Source organism: Oncorhynchus mykiss, chromosome 2 (genome assembly GCF_057628025.1).
Source record: "Oncorhynchus mykiss isolate SJ-2025 chromosome 2, ASM5762802v1, whole genome shotgun sequence".
Lineage (NCBI taxonomy): Eukaryota > Metazoa > Chordata > Actinopteri > Salmoniformes > Salmonidae > Oncorhynchus > Oncorhynchus mykiss.
In genome coordinates, this window is record NC_143023.1 from 65,729,835 (window position 1) to 65,744,839 (window position 15,005).

The following is a 15,005-nucleotide window of genomic DNA, read 5'->3' on the forward strand; positions in this document are numbered from 1 at the left end:
TGTCATGATAAATGTGTCCCATGATTTAACTGGCGGGAATAGACCCATTTTTTTTATATCAATGAACATTCTGATTTCTCAAAACAGTTATTGATGGATAACTGTTTTGATAAAGTGCGAGTGTTACGAAGGGGGGGGGGGGGTCAATTGCGAGTGCTAGATCACAAAGGGAGGGGGTGCGGGGAGGGGGGATTATTTAAGATAATTTTTGAAGAGGTAGGGTTTCAGATGTTTTTTCAATTGATGGGCAGGGACTCTGCTGTCCTAGATTAAGGGGAATGCTGGTACCACCATTGGGGAGTGGGGTGCATGGGAGAATTTGGTAAGGCTGAATACCAGGCAGGCTAAGGCCTTCTAGATAAGTTGCAGGGGTTTGATGCCACAAGCAGGGAGCCCAGCCAACAGTGAGTTGCAGTAGTCCAGACGGGAGTGCTTGGATTAGGACCTGCGCTGCTTTCTGTATGAGGTAGGGTCGTACTCTACGGATGTTGTAGAGCATGAACTTGCAGGAGCGAGTCACTGCTTTGATGTTTGCATAGAACGACAGGGTGTTGTCCACGGTCACGCCAAGGTTCTTTGCACTCTGGCAGGGGGACACCGTGGATTTGTCAACTGTGATGGAGAGCTGGCAGGCCTTACCCGGGAGGAACAGCAGCTCCGTCTTGTTGAGGTTGAGCTTGAGGTGTTGGGCCGACATCCAAGCTGAGATATCAGCCAGGCATGCAGAGATGTGTGTCGCCAACCTGGATGTCAGAAGGGGGGAAGGAGAAAAGTAGTTGAGTGTCATCCACATAGCAATGTTAGGAGAGACCATGTGTGGATATGACAGAGCTGTGAGTGAAGAGGATAGGGCCTAGAACCGAGCCCTGGGGGACACCAGTAGTGAGAGTAGTTGGTGCAGACAGATCCTCTCCACGTCACCTGGTAGGAGTGCCCTGCAGGGTAGGATGCAATTCAAGAGTGTCCAGAGCCTGAGGCGCCCAGCCCTAAGAGGGTGGAGAGGAGGATCTGATGGTTCACAGTGTCAAAGGCAGCGGACAGATCTAGGATAATGAGAACAGAGGAGAGAGAGTCAGCTATGGCAGTGCGGAGAGTCTCTGTGACACAAAGGAAAACAGTCTAAGTTGAGTAGCCCGTCTTGACTGGTTAGGGTCAAGAAGATCGTTCTGAGAGAGATAGCGAGAGAGTTGGCCAGAGACAGCACGCTCAAGTGTTTTGGAAAGAAAAGCAAGAAGGGATACCGGCCAGTAGTTTTTTGATGTCAGAGGGTTCGAGTGTTGGTTTCTTGAGGAGGGGAGCGACTCTGGATATTTTGAAGTCAGAGCAGATTGGCAAAAAGTGGTTGATAAATAATAAACATTAAAAAAAGAATAGGAATCATTTTATGAGAAAAGTAAAAGGTGTGCAACCTGCCTCTCTATATAAGGAATAATGGACAGTTGAAATGAGATTGCTTTGTCACGTGGTTGAAGAGCTATTACATTTGAACATTTTCAAATATTGACATAAAATTGTGTAAGTGCTTTATGGGAAAATCAAATGATGTGTAATGTGTATCCCTACCCTGTGAACAATACAACGTTGGTTTAAGGTGCCTAGATCATGTGATCCAGTAGCTATTGAAATTCTAAATCAAGAATTTTACTTATAAATTAAGGCAAGGGGGAAAAAATGAATTATTCAAAAAACCAAAGCGTGTGCAAAGTGTGTCCCTACCCTCTGAACATGCCAAAGTTGGTTTAAGGTGTCTAGGTCATGTGATCAAGGAGCTATTGAATTTGAAGTATTTTTTTGTAAACATACATATATTTAAAACATGTAGGAATCATTTTATGAGAAAATTAAAGGGTGGGCAACATGCCTCTCTAGATAAGGAAAATGGACAGTTGAAATTAGATTGGTAAATCACATGGTTGAAAAGCTACGGAAATTCTCAATTTGTTTATATTTCTATAAAAATGTTGTAAGCGCTTTATAGGACAACCAAAGGGTGTACAATGTGTTTCCGGAGCCTGTGAACAATAGAAAGTTGGTTTAAGGTGCCTAGGTCATGTGATGAAGTAGCTATTGAAATTCTAAGTAAAACATGTCATTCATAAATTAAGGTAAAGGAAAATGTAAATTAAAATCAGAAAACCAAAGAGGGTGTCCCTACCCACTGAACATTCCAAAGTTGGTTTGAGGTGTCTAGGTCATGTGATCAAGGAGCTGTTGAAATGTAATTGATATATTTTAAATGTAGGAATAACTTTATGAGAAAACTAAAGGGTATGCAACATGCCTCTCTGTATGAGGGATAATGGACAGCTGAAATGAGGTTGGTGGACAGAGAAAATGGGTTTCCAGGAGGTGGAGGAGAGGTACCTATGACGGACTGGTCCAATAATGCATTTGTTATTGGACTGCGTTTTTTGGACAAGGAGGTAAATTGGGAAATCCATTTTTACTATCAAGGGCTGTGAAGAGAGCAGTGGGAAAGGTGGATTCAATCAAGGTGACTAGATGTGGCCTTGTTTTGGTTAATTGTGTTGATGAAAATCTCTGAAACAGGAAACACTTATCTCCCTCACTAGCTTTAAGCACCAGCTGTCAGAGCAGCTCACAGATTACTGCACCTGTACATAGACCACCTATAATTTAGCCCAAACAACTACCTCTTTCCCTACTGTATTTATTTAGTTTTATTTATTTATTTTGCTCCTTTGCACCCCATTATTTTTATTTATACTTTGCACATTCTTCCACTGCAAATCTACCATTCCAGTGTTTTACTTGCTATATTGTATTTACTTTGCCACCATGGACTTTTTTTTGCCTTTACCTCCCTTATCTCACCTCATTTGCTCACATCGTATATAGACTTGTTTCTACTGTATTATTGACTGTATGTTTGTTTTACTCCATGTGGAACTCTGTGTCGTTGTATGTGTTGAACTGCTTTGCTTTATCTTGGCCAGGTCGCAATTGTAAATGAGAACTTGTTCTCAACTTGCCTACTTGGTTAGATAAAGGTGAAATAAAAAATAAATGAAGAATAGAAGAAGCGTGCACTGGATCTGGCTAAATTGCCACATCAGAAGTAACCTGTGTTGATCTACGGAGCAGGGCGCCTGCCAAAGGAGTTATAGCTGGAGTCTCGTTAGATATACTGTAGATGACGAGTACCTTTTTCAGAAAGTGGTCAGTACACGTCACTTGACCTGTATGGTAAATGGAAGGAAGGAGAAAAGCCTATCGCTACTATTGTTGTTTAGGGAGATTCTACATGTGAACATGTGAAGCTTGGCTATGTGAGGTATGCTGTGAGAGTATTTTTGTCCAAACCACTACAGTGTGGGAATTGTAAAATATATGGTCATGTGTCAAATGTTTGGAGATGGGAGAAATATGGTATTGAAGAATTTTGAATGGAAAATGTTGCAACTGCGGTGGGGATCTTACTCCAGAGTTCCTTGAGTTGCCCTGTTAGGGTGAAAGCGGTTGAGGTGTCAAGGATCAGGGCTGTTCAGCAGATCTCCTATGTGGAGGAGATGAAGAGAGTCGAAGGGGCTAGAGGCCACAGTGTTGAAGAAGATATGGAGGTGGATGCATTTCTGGCCACAGTGATTAATTGTACAGCAGTGTCCAAGAAGCTGGACATCATTATATCTGCAGCCAAGAAGTTTTGGGGGCTCCAAGACTTCATGGCAGAAGCACTGCAAGGACAATTGTTGCTTGGAAATGTCCTGCCCTCACAGGACAATTGTTGCTTGGAAATGTCCTGCCCTCACAGGAGTCTTCTGAGCCTGTGTAGGGACCTGATTATAATTTGTTTTGTTTTTTGTTAGAGAAAAGCAGGTTGATTTTGTTTAGTAAAAAAATAGTTTAATAGTTTGTATGATATTTTCAAAAAAAATGCATCCACATTATTTCTTTTTTGGGATCCTTATTATCCACTAGCACAGTAGGTGGCATAATCCATAAGACTCAAATGCATGCTTTTCAACCGTTCGCTGCCTGCACCCGCACGCCCGACTAGCATCTAGTACCTAGATGTCTGGCTAGACTGTAAACTCTTCTTCCAGACTCATATCAAACATCTCCAATCTAAAATCAAATCTAGAATCGGCTTTCTATTCCGCAACAAAGCCTCCTTCACTCACGCCGCCAAACTTACCCTAGTAAAACTGACTATCCTACCGATCCTCGACTTCGGCGATGTCATCTACAAAATAGCTTCCAATACTCTACTCAGCAAACTGGATGCAGTTTATCACAGTGCCATCCGTTTTGTTACTAAAGCACCTTATACCACCCACCACTGCGACCTGTATGCTCTAGTCGGCTGGCCCTCGCTACATATTAGTCGCTAGACCCACTGGTTCCAGGTCATCTACAAGTCCATGCTAGGTAAAGCTCCGCCTTATCTCAGTTCACCGGTCACGATGGCAACACCCACCCGTAGCACGCGCTCCAGCAGGTGTATCTCACTGATCATCCCTAAAGCCAACACCTCATTTGGCCACCTTTCGTTCCAGTTCTCTGCTGCCTGTGACTGTAACGAATTGCAAAAATCACTGTTGGAGTTGGAGACTTTTATCTCCCTCACCAACTTCAAACATCTGCTATCTGAGCAGCTAACCGATCGCTGCAGCTGTACATAGTCTATCGGTAAATAGCCCACCCAATTTGACCTACCTCATCCCCATACTGTTTATATTTATTTACTTTTCTGCTCTTTTGCACACCAATATCTCTACCTGTACATGACCATCTGATCATTTATCACTCCAGTGTTAATCTGCAAAATTGTAATTATTCGCCTACCTCCTCATGCCTTTTGCACACAATGTATATAGACTCTCTTTTTTTCTACTGTGTTGTTGACTTGTTAGTTGTTTACTCCATGTGTAACTCTGTGTTGTCTGTTCACACTGCTATGCTTTATCTTGGCCAGGTCCCAGTTGCAAATGAGAACTTGTTCTCAACTAGCCTACCTGGTTAAATAAAGGTGAAATTAAAAAAAATGTAAAAAGATAATGCACATTCAATTGTTGCAAACAGTATTATATCATAGAAGAAGAAGATATTAGGTTGCTAAGTCACTTGGTGTAAGAGCTATTGAAATGTGAATATTGTGATCATGCACTTTGTTGAAGATCCCTAACTAGTTGCATTGACGGGGTGCCAGGCTGTCTCCACAATTGCCATGTGATTACTTAACTCGGGTCAGAATCGGGAAAATAAGACTTGTGCAATGTAAACCCTTTGTCCTTCACAAAAGGGACCAATCTGAGGTGTGTAGCTCAAATCGTTCGCCAGCTATTGAAGTTTGGAGGTCCGAATGTCTGGCGAATAGCGAATCTCAAGCCAACTTTTCCAGGGTGGGGGACTAGTGTTATGAGTGAATGGGAGAAATGGTATCCTGTGGGTTGACTAGCCCAGCGCTCTTCCAGCTGTGTTTGTTGTTGATTTTGGTACCATACATCAAAGGCAGAACATTTGAGAAATGTCTCCCGGGCAATGCATGTCGATCGGAAAAACCTCCAGTAGTTCTAAGTAAGTGGTCATTGTTTATCCTTGATGTATAACGATAGCTAGCTCTTCTATTTTCAGCTGTTCATTATTGTGAAACAGATGGTCAGACAGCGAACAAGGCTAGTTAGAATAAACTCGTGCGTCCAAAAAAAACTCATGCATCATGTTTCTCAATATATATATATATATATATATATATTAGATGATCCCGAGTTGAACCGTGCATTATTTCATTACATACAGGGGATAAAAAAAAACGAGCTAATATACAAATCAACTAAACTGTTGTTGGTCGATGCATGCTTAATAAGGCTACATTGTTGTCTCCAACATTACAATGTAGCATCTGTCTCCAATTGTTTGAAATTGAACTTAATTTGACTTGGACATTTTGTTTCCCATGCGCTACAATGTCTCTAGCGACCGGTCTATCTAGCTGCTGTTACTATGTAACAGAAATGTAACCACATTGTAGTAATTCTGTTTTCTGTCATTGAGAACAGAAAATGATCAGTCCTATCACCATTTTAATTATGCTCAGTTATACAGTTAATCATGAAAATAATTATAGCAGCCTAGAAATTAGTAGTATGATTTGTATGTTTCAACTAAGGTTGTCTCACTGTCATATCTAGAGTTTGGCAAGTTACAACATTTAACGGTACCCTAGCAGTGTTTGTAAGTCTACATGCATGTGATGGCAGTCAGTAAAGTTTTCCCTAGGTCAGTGTTTCTCAAAATCCGTTCACGTTTCGGGTTTTTGCCCTAGCACTGCACAGCTGATACAAATCATCAAGCTTTGATTGTTTTAATCAACTGTGTAGTAATGGGGCATAAACCAAAACGTGCACCTCTTGGGGTCCCAAGGACTGAGTTTGGGAAATGCTGCCCTAGGGTTTCCTTTCTGGTTTCAGCTTTTAACTTGTGGTTGACTCAGGGTCACAAAGGGTTGTATGTAATCACAGACTCACATGTTGAAATTTTAATCTGGCAGGTTTTCAGTGATTGACCACTAATCTCTACATTACCCCCCCCCCCCCCTCCCCCCAACCATGAGTTTGTCTCAAATAGTTCAAGAAATGGGGTTTAATGGGGGGGGGGGGGGGGGGGCTGGTAGGAAAAGAGGGGAGGTACACTCAGTGGTTTTTCTAGTACATTGGGCTAATAAATGGCAACTGATCACCTTTATCACACTCTAAATTGATAATGTCTTTGATTGGCCATCCTCATCATATTGTCTTGTCCCACAGTTCCTGGGGACCTGGGGAACCAGCTGGAGGCCAAGCTGGACAAGCCCAGCGTGGTTCACTACATCTGCTACAAAAAGACTGACGCCTACTTCACATTATGGCTCAACCTGGAACTGATGGTGCCGGTGGCCATTGACTGCTGGATTGACAACATAAGGTCAGTGCTTAGTGTTGTGTGAGGTGGAAAATAGGGTGATTGGTGCCAGGAGGGGTTGGGGGTATCTGATTTAGTATGAGCTCTGTATAAAGCTACTGTCAGCATCTCTACTGGCAACTTGACATTAATAATAAAATAATTGTAATACTATTACGTAGCTGGCAGGGTAGGCATGAGAGAGAGGGATCTGTTTTTCTAGAGATCTGTTTTTCTGTAGCCTAGGTTGAATAGGTTATCTTCTGACCTTTGAATCCCCTTTGTAATCAATATGTTTTCAACAATTAGTCGGTCTCAGAGCGTATAGTTCATTTAATAGTGAAGCCATAGTTCACAACCAGTTGGGTCTTTCTTTTCAACCCCGATTAGGACTAGTTCCTCTTGAAATGCAGAAATTCTACTGAAAAATCATTCAAACAGGTGCTTCCAGATGGGTCGCTAACCAAGTAACTACATGTCATTGTGCTGTGGCTTTATTCCAGGAACAGCTCATGAATTAAGGGAAGAAGTGAAAGTTTCCAATTCTATCCCATATCATCTTCACAATACTTATATTGTAAACTGTAATGTCATTGTAATTAAAGGTAGACTCAGCTAAATGACTGCCATGAGCAACACTGCAGATATTGAGTGAGATGCAACCCTTTGCTCTCACAGTATCTGTGCCTGTGCAAGGGTTTCTGTCATGCTATTACAGCACGCTAGCCACGGGACTAAACACGGCAGAGAAGTTGAGCCTTGCGCGTCAACGCTCTTAGTAGTTTTGGAAATTGACCCACTATGCTGTTTTTCCTGCATCCACATCATATCGCTGAGTCCATCTTGAACTTTTCTAATATTCTGGGATGTCTGTCTGCATTAGACTGATTTATAACCGTACAACAAGGCAGACAGAAGCACCTCCGGGGGTAGATGTCAGAGTGCCTGGCTTTGGACAGACCTTCCCTCTGGAATACCTTGACCCTAGCAAGGGCGATGTTGGTGAGTGGACCCATCACCCTAGCGTGCCTAAAGTATCTATTCAACAGTCTCCCTAATAGTGTGCAAGTATGTCAGTCTTTGCTTGTGTGTGGGTTTAAGTGAGCTACTATTGTTTTTGTTGCAGGTGTGTATTTCTTCAACATAGTGCAGGCACTGGTGGAGTGGGGATACACCAGAGATGACGATGTTCGAGGAGCTCCGTATGACTGGCGTAAAGCTCCAAGTAAGTCAGTCTCTTTTCATTTTCTTACACACACATTTTAATGTAGATGCATGTCTGTCAAAGAAACATTTGTGGTCTGATGAACAGAGCTTGGTCTTTGGATGGATTGTATGTCCTTGCAAGGAGCTAGCAATGTTATTGACACCCCCTAGAACTCTCAAACTCAACTCTGGACCTCGAAGCCAGTCCCACTGCTTTTTTTTCATTGGTCCCCTCTAATCAGGGACTCATTTAGACCTTGGACAACAGGTGGGTGAAATTAATTATCAGGTAGAACAGAGAACCAGCAGGCTCTGGATCTTGTAGGTTATAGGGATGGCTCCCTTTTTTTTCTTCAATTTTTGCCTAAAATGACATACCCAAATCTAACTGCCTGTAGCTCAGGCCCTGAAGCAAGGATATGCATATTCTTGGTACCATTTGAAAGGAAACACTTTGAAGTTTATGGAAATGTAGGAGAATATAACAACAGATCTGGTAGAAGGAAATACAAAGGGAAAAAAATGTTTGTTTTTTTTACCACCATCTTTGAAATGCAACAGAAAGGTCACAGTTCTAGCCATCACTCTGGTTGTAATTCTGATGGTGTCCATAAGATGGCAGCAGTGTATGTGCGTTGATTGAGCTTTTCCAGTATTAGTAGCCATATTATAAGTTCAACAATTGCAAAACACCCAGTTTTCACAACTCTCCATATTCTTAATTTTTGTCCAAAAGGAAAGGCTTGCTGTCGCACAAGGTTAGCAGCTACATTTTGCCACAGACACAGGGTTTCCAGATACTCCCGTAAAGCCAAGCTCATTGGCTATCTAGCTAACTTTGTTTGACCCTGATTGGTGCTAATTTAACAAAGTTACAGTCGATCAAATGAAGACCGCTCGAGTCATCGGCGTGCCATGAAGGCGTCGCTCTCTGACCAAATTCGGTGTCCTATAGGATATACCACACCCCTAATGATATAGTGAAGTCTGGTTTATGTTCTAGGATCTCTGAGGAATAAATACGAACATGATTTGACTGGTTGAAACAATGTTTAGGGTTAGATTTTCACAGATTCCGTTCTTTGCAAATTGAACGAGTGGAAATGCAAAATCGATCGTGCATGCTATATGGACCTTTTTAGGATATGAAAAATGATTTTATCTGACAAAACGACACTTCATGTTATCTCTGGGACCCTTTGGATGAAAAATCAGAGCAAGAATTCAGAATGTAAGTACACATTTCACCTTCAGAGGTGAATTTATCAAAGCTATCGCAGTGAGAACATTTGTTGTTGTTTCTCTAAAATCTGTGATTGTGACAAGGCGCTGCATGATTTACAACTGTCCTGTTGACGGGACGCCTATCCCAAAGAAGTTGTAAGAGTTTTAAATGCCCTAGACTAGAGTCTACGGGTCCGGGGCTGGGTTTCTACTAAGCTAACATATGGAATTGTTTTAAGACGGTCATACCGAGGATCATTTAGCTATTTTATTTTGAATTATAGGACCCCTGTAGGAATAAAATATATATTTTACAAACTCTTCCGTTCAAAAGTTTGGGGTCACTTAGAATATATTTTTTTGTCCCATTAAAATTACATCAAATTGATAAGAAGTACAGTGTAGATATTAATGTTGTAAATGACTATTGTAGCTGGAAAATGCATTATTTTAATGGAATATCTACATAGGTGTACAGAGGCCCATCAACAACCATCACTCTGTTCCAATGACAGATTGTGTTAGCTAATCCAAATATCATTTTAAAAGGTCAATTGATCATTAGAAAACCCTCCCTTGTCTTAACTCACCTGATTGGCTCAAACACATTAAGTTAAAACCTTTCGTGACTTGGGGGCAGTATTTTAATTTTTGGAAAAATAACGTTCCTGTAGTAAACGGGATATTTTGTCAGGATAAGATGCTAGAATATGCATATAATTGACAGCTTAGGATAGAAAACACTCTAAAGTTTCCAAAACTGTAAAAATATTGTCTGTGAGTATAACAGAACTGATATTGCAGGCGAAAGCCTGAGAAAAATCCAATCCGGAAGTGACTCATCTTTTGAAAGCTCTGCGTTCCAATGCGTTCCAATTGAGCAGTGAATGGGCTATCAACCAGATTACTTTTTCTCTGTATTCCCCAAGGTGTCTACAGCATTGTGACGTAGTTTTACGCATTTATGTTGAAGAATACCCATAAGCGGCTACATTGCACAACTGGTCACCTGATGGCTCCCAGAGTGATTCTCGCGTAAAATACAAAGGTAGCCATTCTTTCCAATCGGCCCTACTGAAAAACCAATTGTCCCGGTGGATATATTATCGAATAGATATTTGAAGAACACCTTGAGGATTGATTATAAACAACGTTTGTCATGTTTCTGTCGCTATTATGGAGCTAATTTGGAATATTTTTAGGCGTTTTCGTGACTGCAATTTCCGGGCGATTTCTCAGCCAAACGTGAAGAACAAACGGAGCTATTTCGCCTACAAAAATAATATTTTTGGAAAAAAGGAACATTGGCTATCTAACTGGGAGTCTCGTGAGTGAAAACATCCGAAGCTCATCAAAGGTAAACTATTTAATTTGATTGCTTTTCTGATTTCCGTGACCAAGTTACCTGCTGCTAGCTGGACAAAATGCTATGCTAGGCTATCGATAAACTTACACAAATGCTTGTCTAGCTTTGGCTGTAAAGCATATTTTGAAAATCTGAGATGACAGGGTGATTAACAAAAGGCTAAGCTGTGTCTCAATATATTTCACTTGTGATTTTCATGAATAGGAATATTTTCTAGGAATATTTATGTCCGTTGCGTTATGCTAATTAGTGTCAGTCGATGATTACGCTCCCGCACGCGGGATGGGGAATCACTAAAGGTTTTAAGAAATTCCACAAATGAACTTTTAACAATCTGTTAATTGAAATGCATTCCAGGTGACTACCTCATTAAGCTGGTTGAGAGAATACCAATAGTGTGCAAAGCTGTCGAAGGCCAAAGGGTGGCTACTTTGAAGAATATAAATTATATTTAGATTTGTTTAACACTTTTTTTGGGGGGGGGGGGTTTACTACATGATTCCATATGTGTTATTTCAGTTTTCACAATTCTACAATGTAGAAAGTAGTACAAATAAAGAAACCCTTGAATGAGTAGGTGTCAAACTTTTGACTGGTACTGTATATATTTTTGGGAATGTGGAAATGCCTTATTCACTTCCATAAAAATGGTTTGGCCCGGTACACTACAGCACTTGTAAGGGTTGTAGAGCAAAAAAGAGTACATGTTCGTGAGTCATCTTGCCATAAGAGTGGTCATATTAGTTTGTACCCAAAACCTGTTCGGACACTACAGATATTTTTCGGGATCTGGTCTGACAAACACCGCTGTAGCTCTTCCATTGCAGATGCGTTAGGCTGACATCTGTAGCTTAAAACAGACATATTTTTTTATCATTACACTAATTAGATTTTTGCGGGGGCGCAGACATCGACTATAGGTTGATAGTCTTCGTTGTCAGGTTGTTTTTAGCCTTCTATTGTAAGATTTATTACCTGACTTCGGTCCAGTCATTATGAGCGACATTTAAGAGGAAAGGGAAAGATGGGTGTTAAGACCTTTATAGTGTATTGAATATATACTGAACAAAAATATAAATGCAACAATTTTCCCATGACTTTACTGAGTTACAGTTCATATAAGGAAATTAGTCAATTGAAATCAATTAATTAGGCCCTCATCTATGGATCTCACATGACTGGGCAGGGGCACAGGCCATAGGCTCACCCATTTCGGAGCAAGGCCTACCCACTGGGGAGCCAGGCCCAGCCAATTGTTCCCTACAAAAGGGCTTTATTACAGACAGAAATAGTCTTCAATTTCATCAGCTGTCCAGGTGGCTAGTCTCATGATCCCACAGGTAAAGAAGCCAGATGTGGAGGTCCTGGGCTGGCTTGGTTATTCGTGGTCTGCGGTTGTGTGGCCGGTTGGACATATTGCAAAATTCTCGTCTAAAATAACGTTGGAGGCGACTTATGGTAGAGAAATTAACATGAAATTCTCTGGCAACAGCTCTGGTGGACATTCCTGCAGTCATCATGCCAATTGCACACTCCCTCAAAATGTTTGAGTGGCCTTTTATTGTCCCCAGCAGAAGGTGCACCTGTGTAATGATCATGCTGTTTAATCAGTTTCTTGTTATACCACACCTGTCAGGTGGATGGATTATCTTGGCAAATGATAAATGCTCACTAACAGGGATGTAAACAAATTTGTGCACAAATGAGAGATTAGCTTTTTGTGCATATGGAACATTTGTGATGTTTTATTTCAGCTCATGAAACATGGAACCAACACATTACACGTTGCGTTTTATATTTTTGTTCTAATAACAATATTTAATTGCAGTAGTTTGGAATGATCAGTCTCATGCATGTTTTCCCCCATTTTTAACAGATGAGAACAAAGCCTACTTTTTGAGACTGCAACATATGATTGAGGAGATGGCCGTGAAGGCTAGGGGTCCGGTTGTCCTGATAGCCCACAGCATGGGGAACATGTACACCCTGTATTTCCTGAACCATCAACCCCAGGCCTGGAAGGATCGCTACATCAAGGCCTTTGTGTCCCTGGGTGCACCTTGGGCTGGTGTGGCTAAAACCCTGAGAGTTGTGGCTTCTGGTAAGCGTTTGCATATGCTTTTCTGCATTAATTACATAGGTGTCAGAACCACAATAGTAAAGTTACCGTGGGCTGCATACTATTTAATGTTTAGCAACCATGTATTTTATATCTACACTATTGCATTGGATTATAATGTCTCTTTCCTTGCAGGTGATAATAACCGTATCCCAGTCATCAGTTCACTAGAGATCCGCTCACAGCAGCGCTCTGCGGTCTCAACCACATGGCTGTTCCCATACGCACATTCCTGGCCTGCTGACAAGGTGCTAATCCAAACACCCACCACCAACTACACAGTGAAGGACTACCAACGCTTCTTCAAGGATATCGACTTTGAAGATGGCTGGGAGATGCGTCAAGACACTGAACCACTGGTCAGTGCACTAGAGCCCCCTGGGGTGGCCATACACTGTCTTTATGGCAGCGGAGTGGCCACAGCAGAGGGTTTTCTCTACACTATCTTTCCTGATACAGACCCCACACTGATTCTCGGAGATGGGGATGGGACGGTCAACCTGCTGAGTGCCACCCAGTGCAAGCGTTGGATAGGCCACCAGACACAGCCTGTCCATATGTTTGAACTGGAGGGGAATGAGCATGTGGCCATGTTGCGCAACTTTACCACAGTAACCTACATCAAGACTGTGCTCTTTGGCCCTTGAGCAAACTTAACCAACTACTGCCCCTCGTCTTGCTGTCTTAAGTGACAAATTCACAAAGATAAAGAACGGGGATAGTACAAAGAGAGAACTGATAGGCATTTGGACACATGACGGTCTCAGAGCCTGAGGAGGAATTGATGACGGCACTGAATGTTTTATCCTATTTTAAATGATCCCCTCAGCAGACATTTGCTGTTTTTCCAAATTTGTACTATGTTAATTGATAATATTTGTAAAGGTCTTTCCCCAATTAACTCAGATTTCCAGGTTGTAACAGTTTACTAGGTGAATTAGCAGCAGTAAGCTGATGAATTAATAAAATCAGGGTCTTGTTGTCAATGCTGGATTGCTTACAGGACAGGAAGACGTGGTCTGATCACCTTGATTGTAACTATGCCATTGCGCTATGGTTGGACTTGAACAATATATTGCTGGAACTATCGTGTGTTGTGACGATTAAGTAAAATATAATGTTAAACATTGCATTAAGCCAGCCTTCTGTGTGAGCTCTTTGTTATTAAAGTAAGAAGGGGTGACACTCTATTAGCCTCATCATAGATTCCTCTTCCCTAGTCTCTTCTCACATCTGCTGTGGAGCGTGCCTGCAGAGCGCCTAGAGTCTGGCAAAAACAAACTACCTCTTTCCCTCGGTCTTAACATCTACTATCATATCAACATGCAACACTTAATCAGGGTTTCTGTATTCATCAATTCTAGTCATTGCATCTTATCGTCTGGATTATAATTTTTGGATTATTCCATCCTCTCTTAAATAAAAGCTTAACGGGTCTATCCTACTAGTTCACATCAAGTCGAGCTCTTTATAAAGAATGGATTAAGGGCTGTGAAGATTAATGGAACAGATTAAAGCTTTAGCTGACAACTGTCATAGGTCAATAAGTATTTGAAATACTCTTAATCTCAGGTCTAGGGTCAGTGTCTTGTCATACAGGAACTGTAGCAGAAATGCTTGAACACATGTTTTAGCAAAACAAGCCTCACGTACGAAGATATGCGCAACCTTCAAAGGAAGTTGCTTGATCAATATCGCATCACTGCCGTTTTCTAGATTGAAAGGTGATTTGATTCACTCATTTAAAAATACATACTTTTTTCACATTTTACTGTTGAGGTATCCAACATTAGACTGAATGACAACTGGTTTTGTCAGTGTAGTGGAATGGAAAAGGTCTTGTTCCCAGCCTTACAACGCAGCTCTTGACAATCCAGCCTCAAGAGAAAGGGTCCATCCTCATGGGAGTCGACCAGACCCTGATGGGCGAGAGAACACAATGGGTGCATTCAGTTAAATTGAGCGTTCACTACGTGGCATAACAGCTTGTACTGAATGACACATTTCCCCAAAACTTTCAACATTCTTAAAACAGACACTGAGGTACGTTTGCTCCGTTTGGTGGGTGTGGCTTGAAGCAATGAGTGATGTATTTAATATTTATTATTTAACTAGGCAAGTCAGTTAAGAACAAATTCTTACTTGTAACGGGGGCTTGGATTTAAAATAATAGGACAAAACATCACGACA

The 15,005-nt window shown here is 41.4% G+C and overlaps 2 protein-coding genes across 6 annotated transcripts in view; one reads left to right on the forward strand and one right to left on the reverse strand.

Annotated features, from left to right (window-relative positions):
• The window catches only part of LOC110493968 (U6 snRNA biogenesis 1), a 22,975-nt gene continuing 7,970 nt past the window's right edge, over positions 1 to 15,005 (reverse strand). For 2 of the 4 annotated variants that reach the window (XR_016487857.1, XR_016487855.1), the window contains exons 7-9: positions 14,572 to 14,734; positions 922 to 1,043; positions 1 to 743 (exon numbers count right to left, since the gene is read on the reverse strand). Coding sequence is in view for 2 of the 4 variants with exons in the window: in XM_021568604.3 (XP_021424279.1) it covers positions 14,630 to 14,734 (105 nt within the window). In the remaining 2 variants the exon portion in view is untranslated. Of the gene's footprint in view, positions 744 to 921; positions 1,044 to 12,411; positions 14,735 to 15,005 lie in introns of those variants that run through there. The other 2 variants (XM_021568604.3, XM_021568612.3) reach the window with 1 other exon arrangement.
• On the forward strand, positions 5,119 to 13,955 carry pla2g15 (phospholipase A2, group XV). Of its 2 annotated transcripts, XM_021568592.3 has the most exons (6): positions 5,119 to 5,538; positions 6,768 to 6,924; positions 7,784 to 7,902; positions 8,027 to 8,125; positions 12,573 to 12,797; positions 12,951 to 13,955. In XM_021568592.3, exons 1-6 carry the CDS (start codon positions 5,388 to 5,390, stop codon positions 13,460 to 13,462), a joined length of 1,263 nt encoding a protein of 420 aa, XP_021424267.1. In that variant the 5' UTR covers positions 5,119 to 5,387; the 3' UTR covers positions 13,463 to 13,955. The 2 variants fall into 2 exon arrangements, with proteins under 2 accessions (XP_021424267.1, XP_090061165.1); XM_090205039.1 differs by having other exon boundaries at positions 5,153 to 5,538; positions 12,573 to 13,955.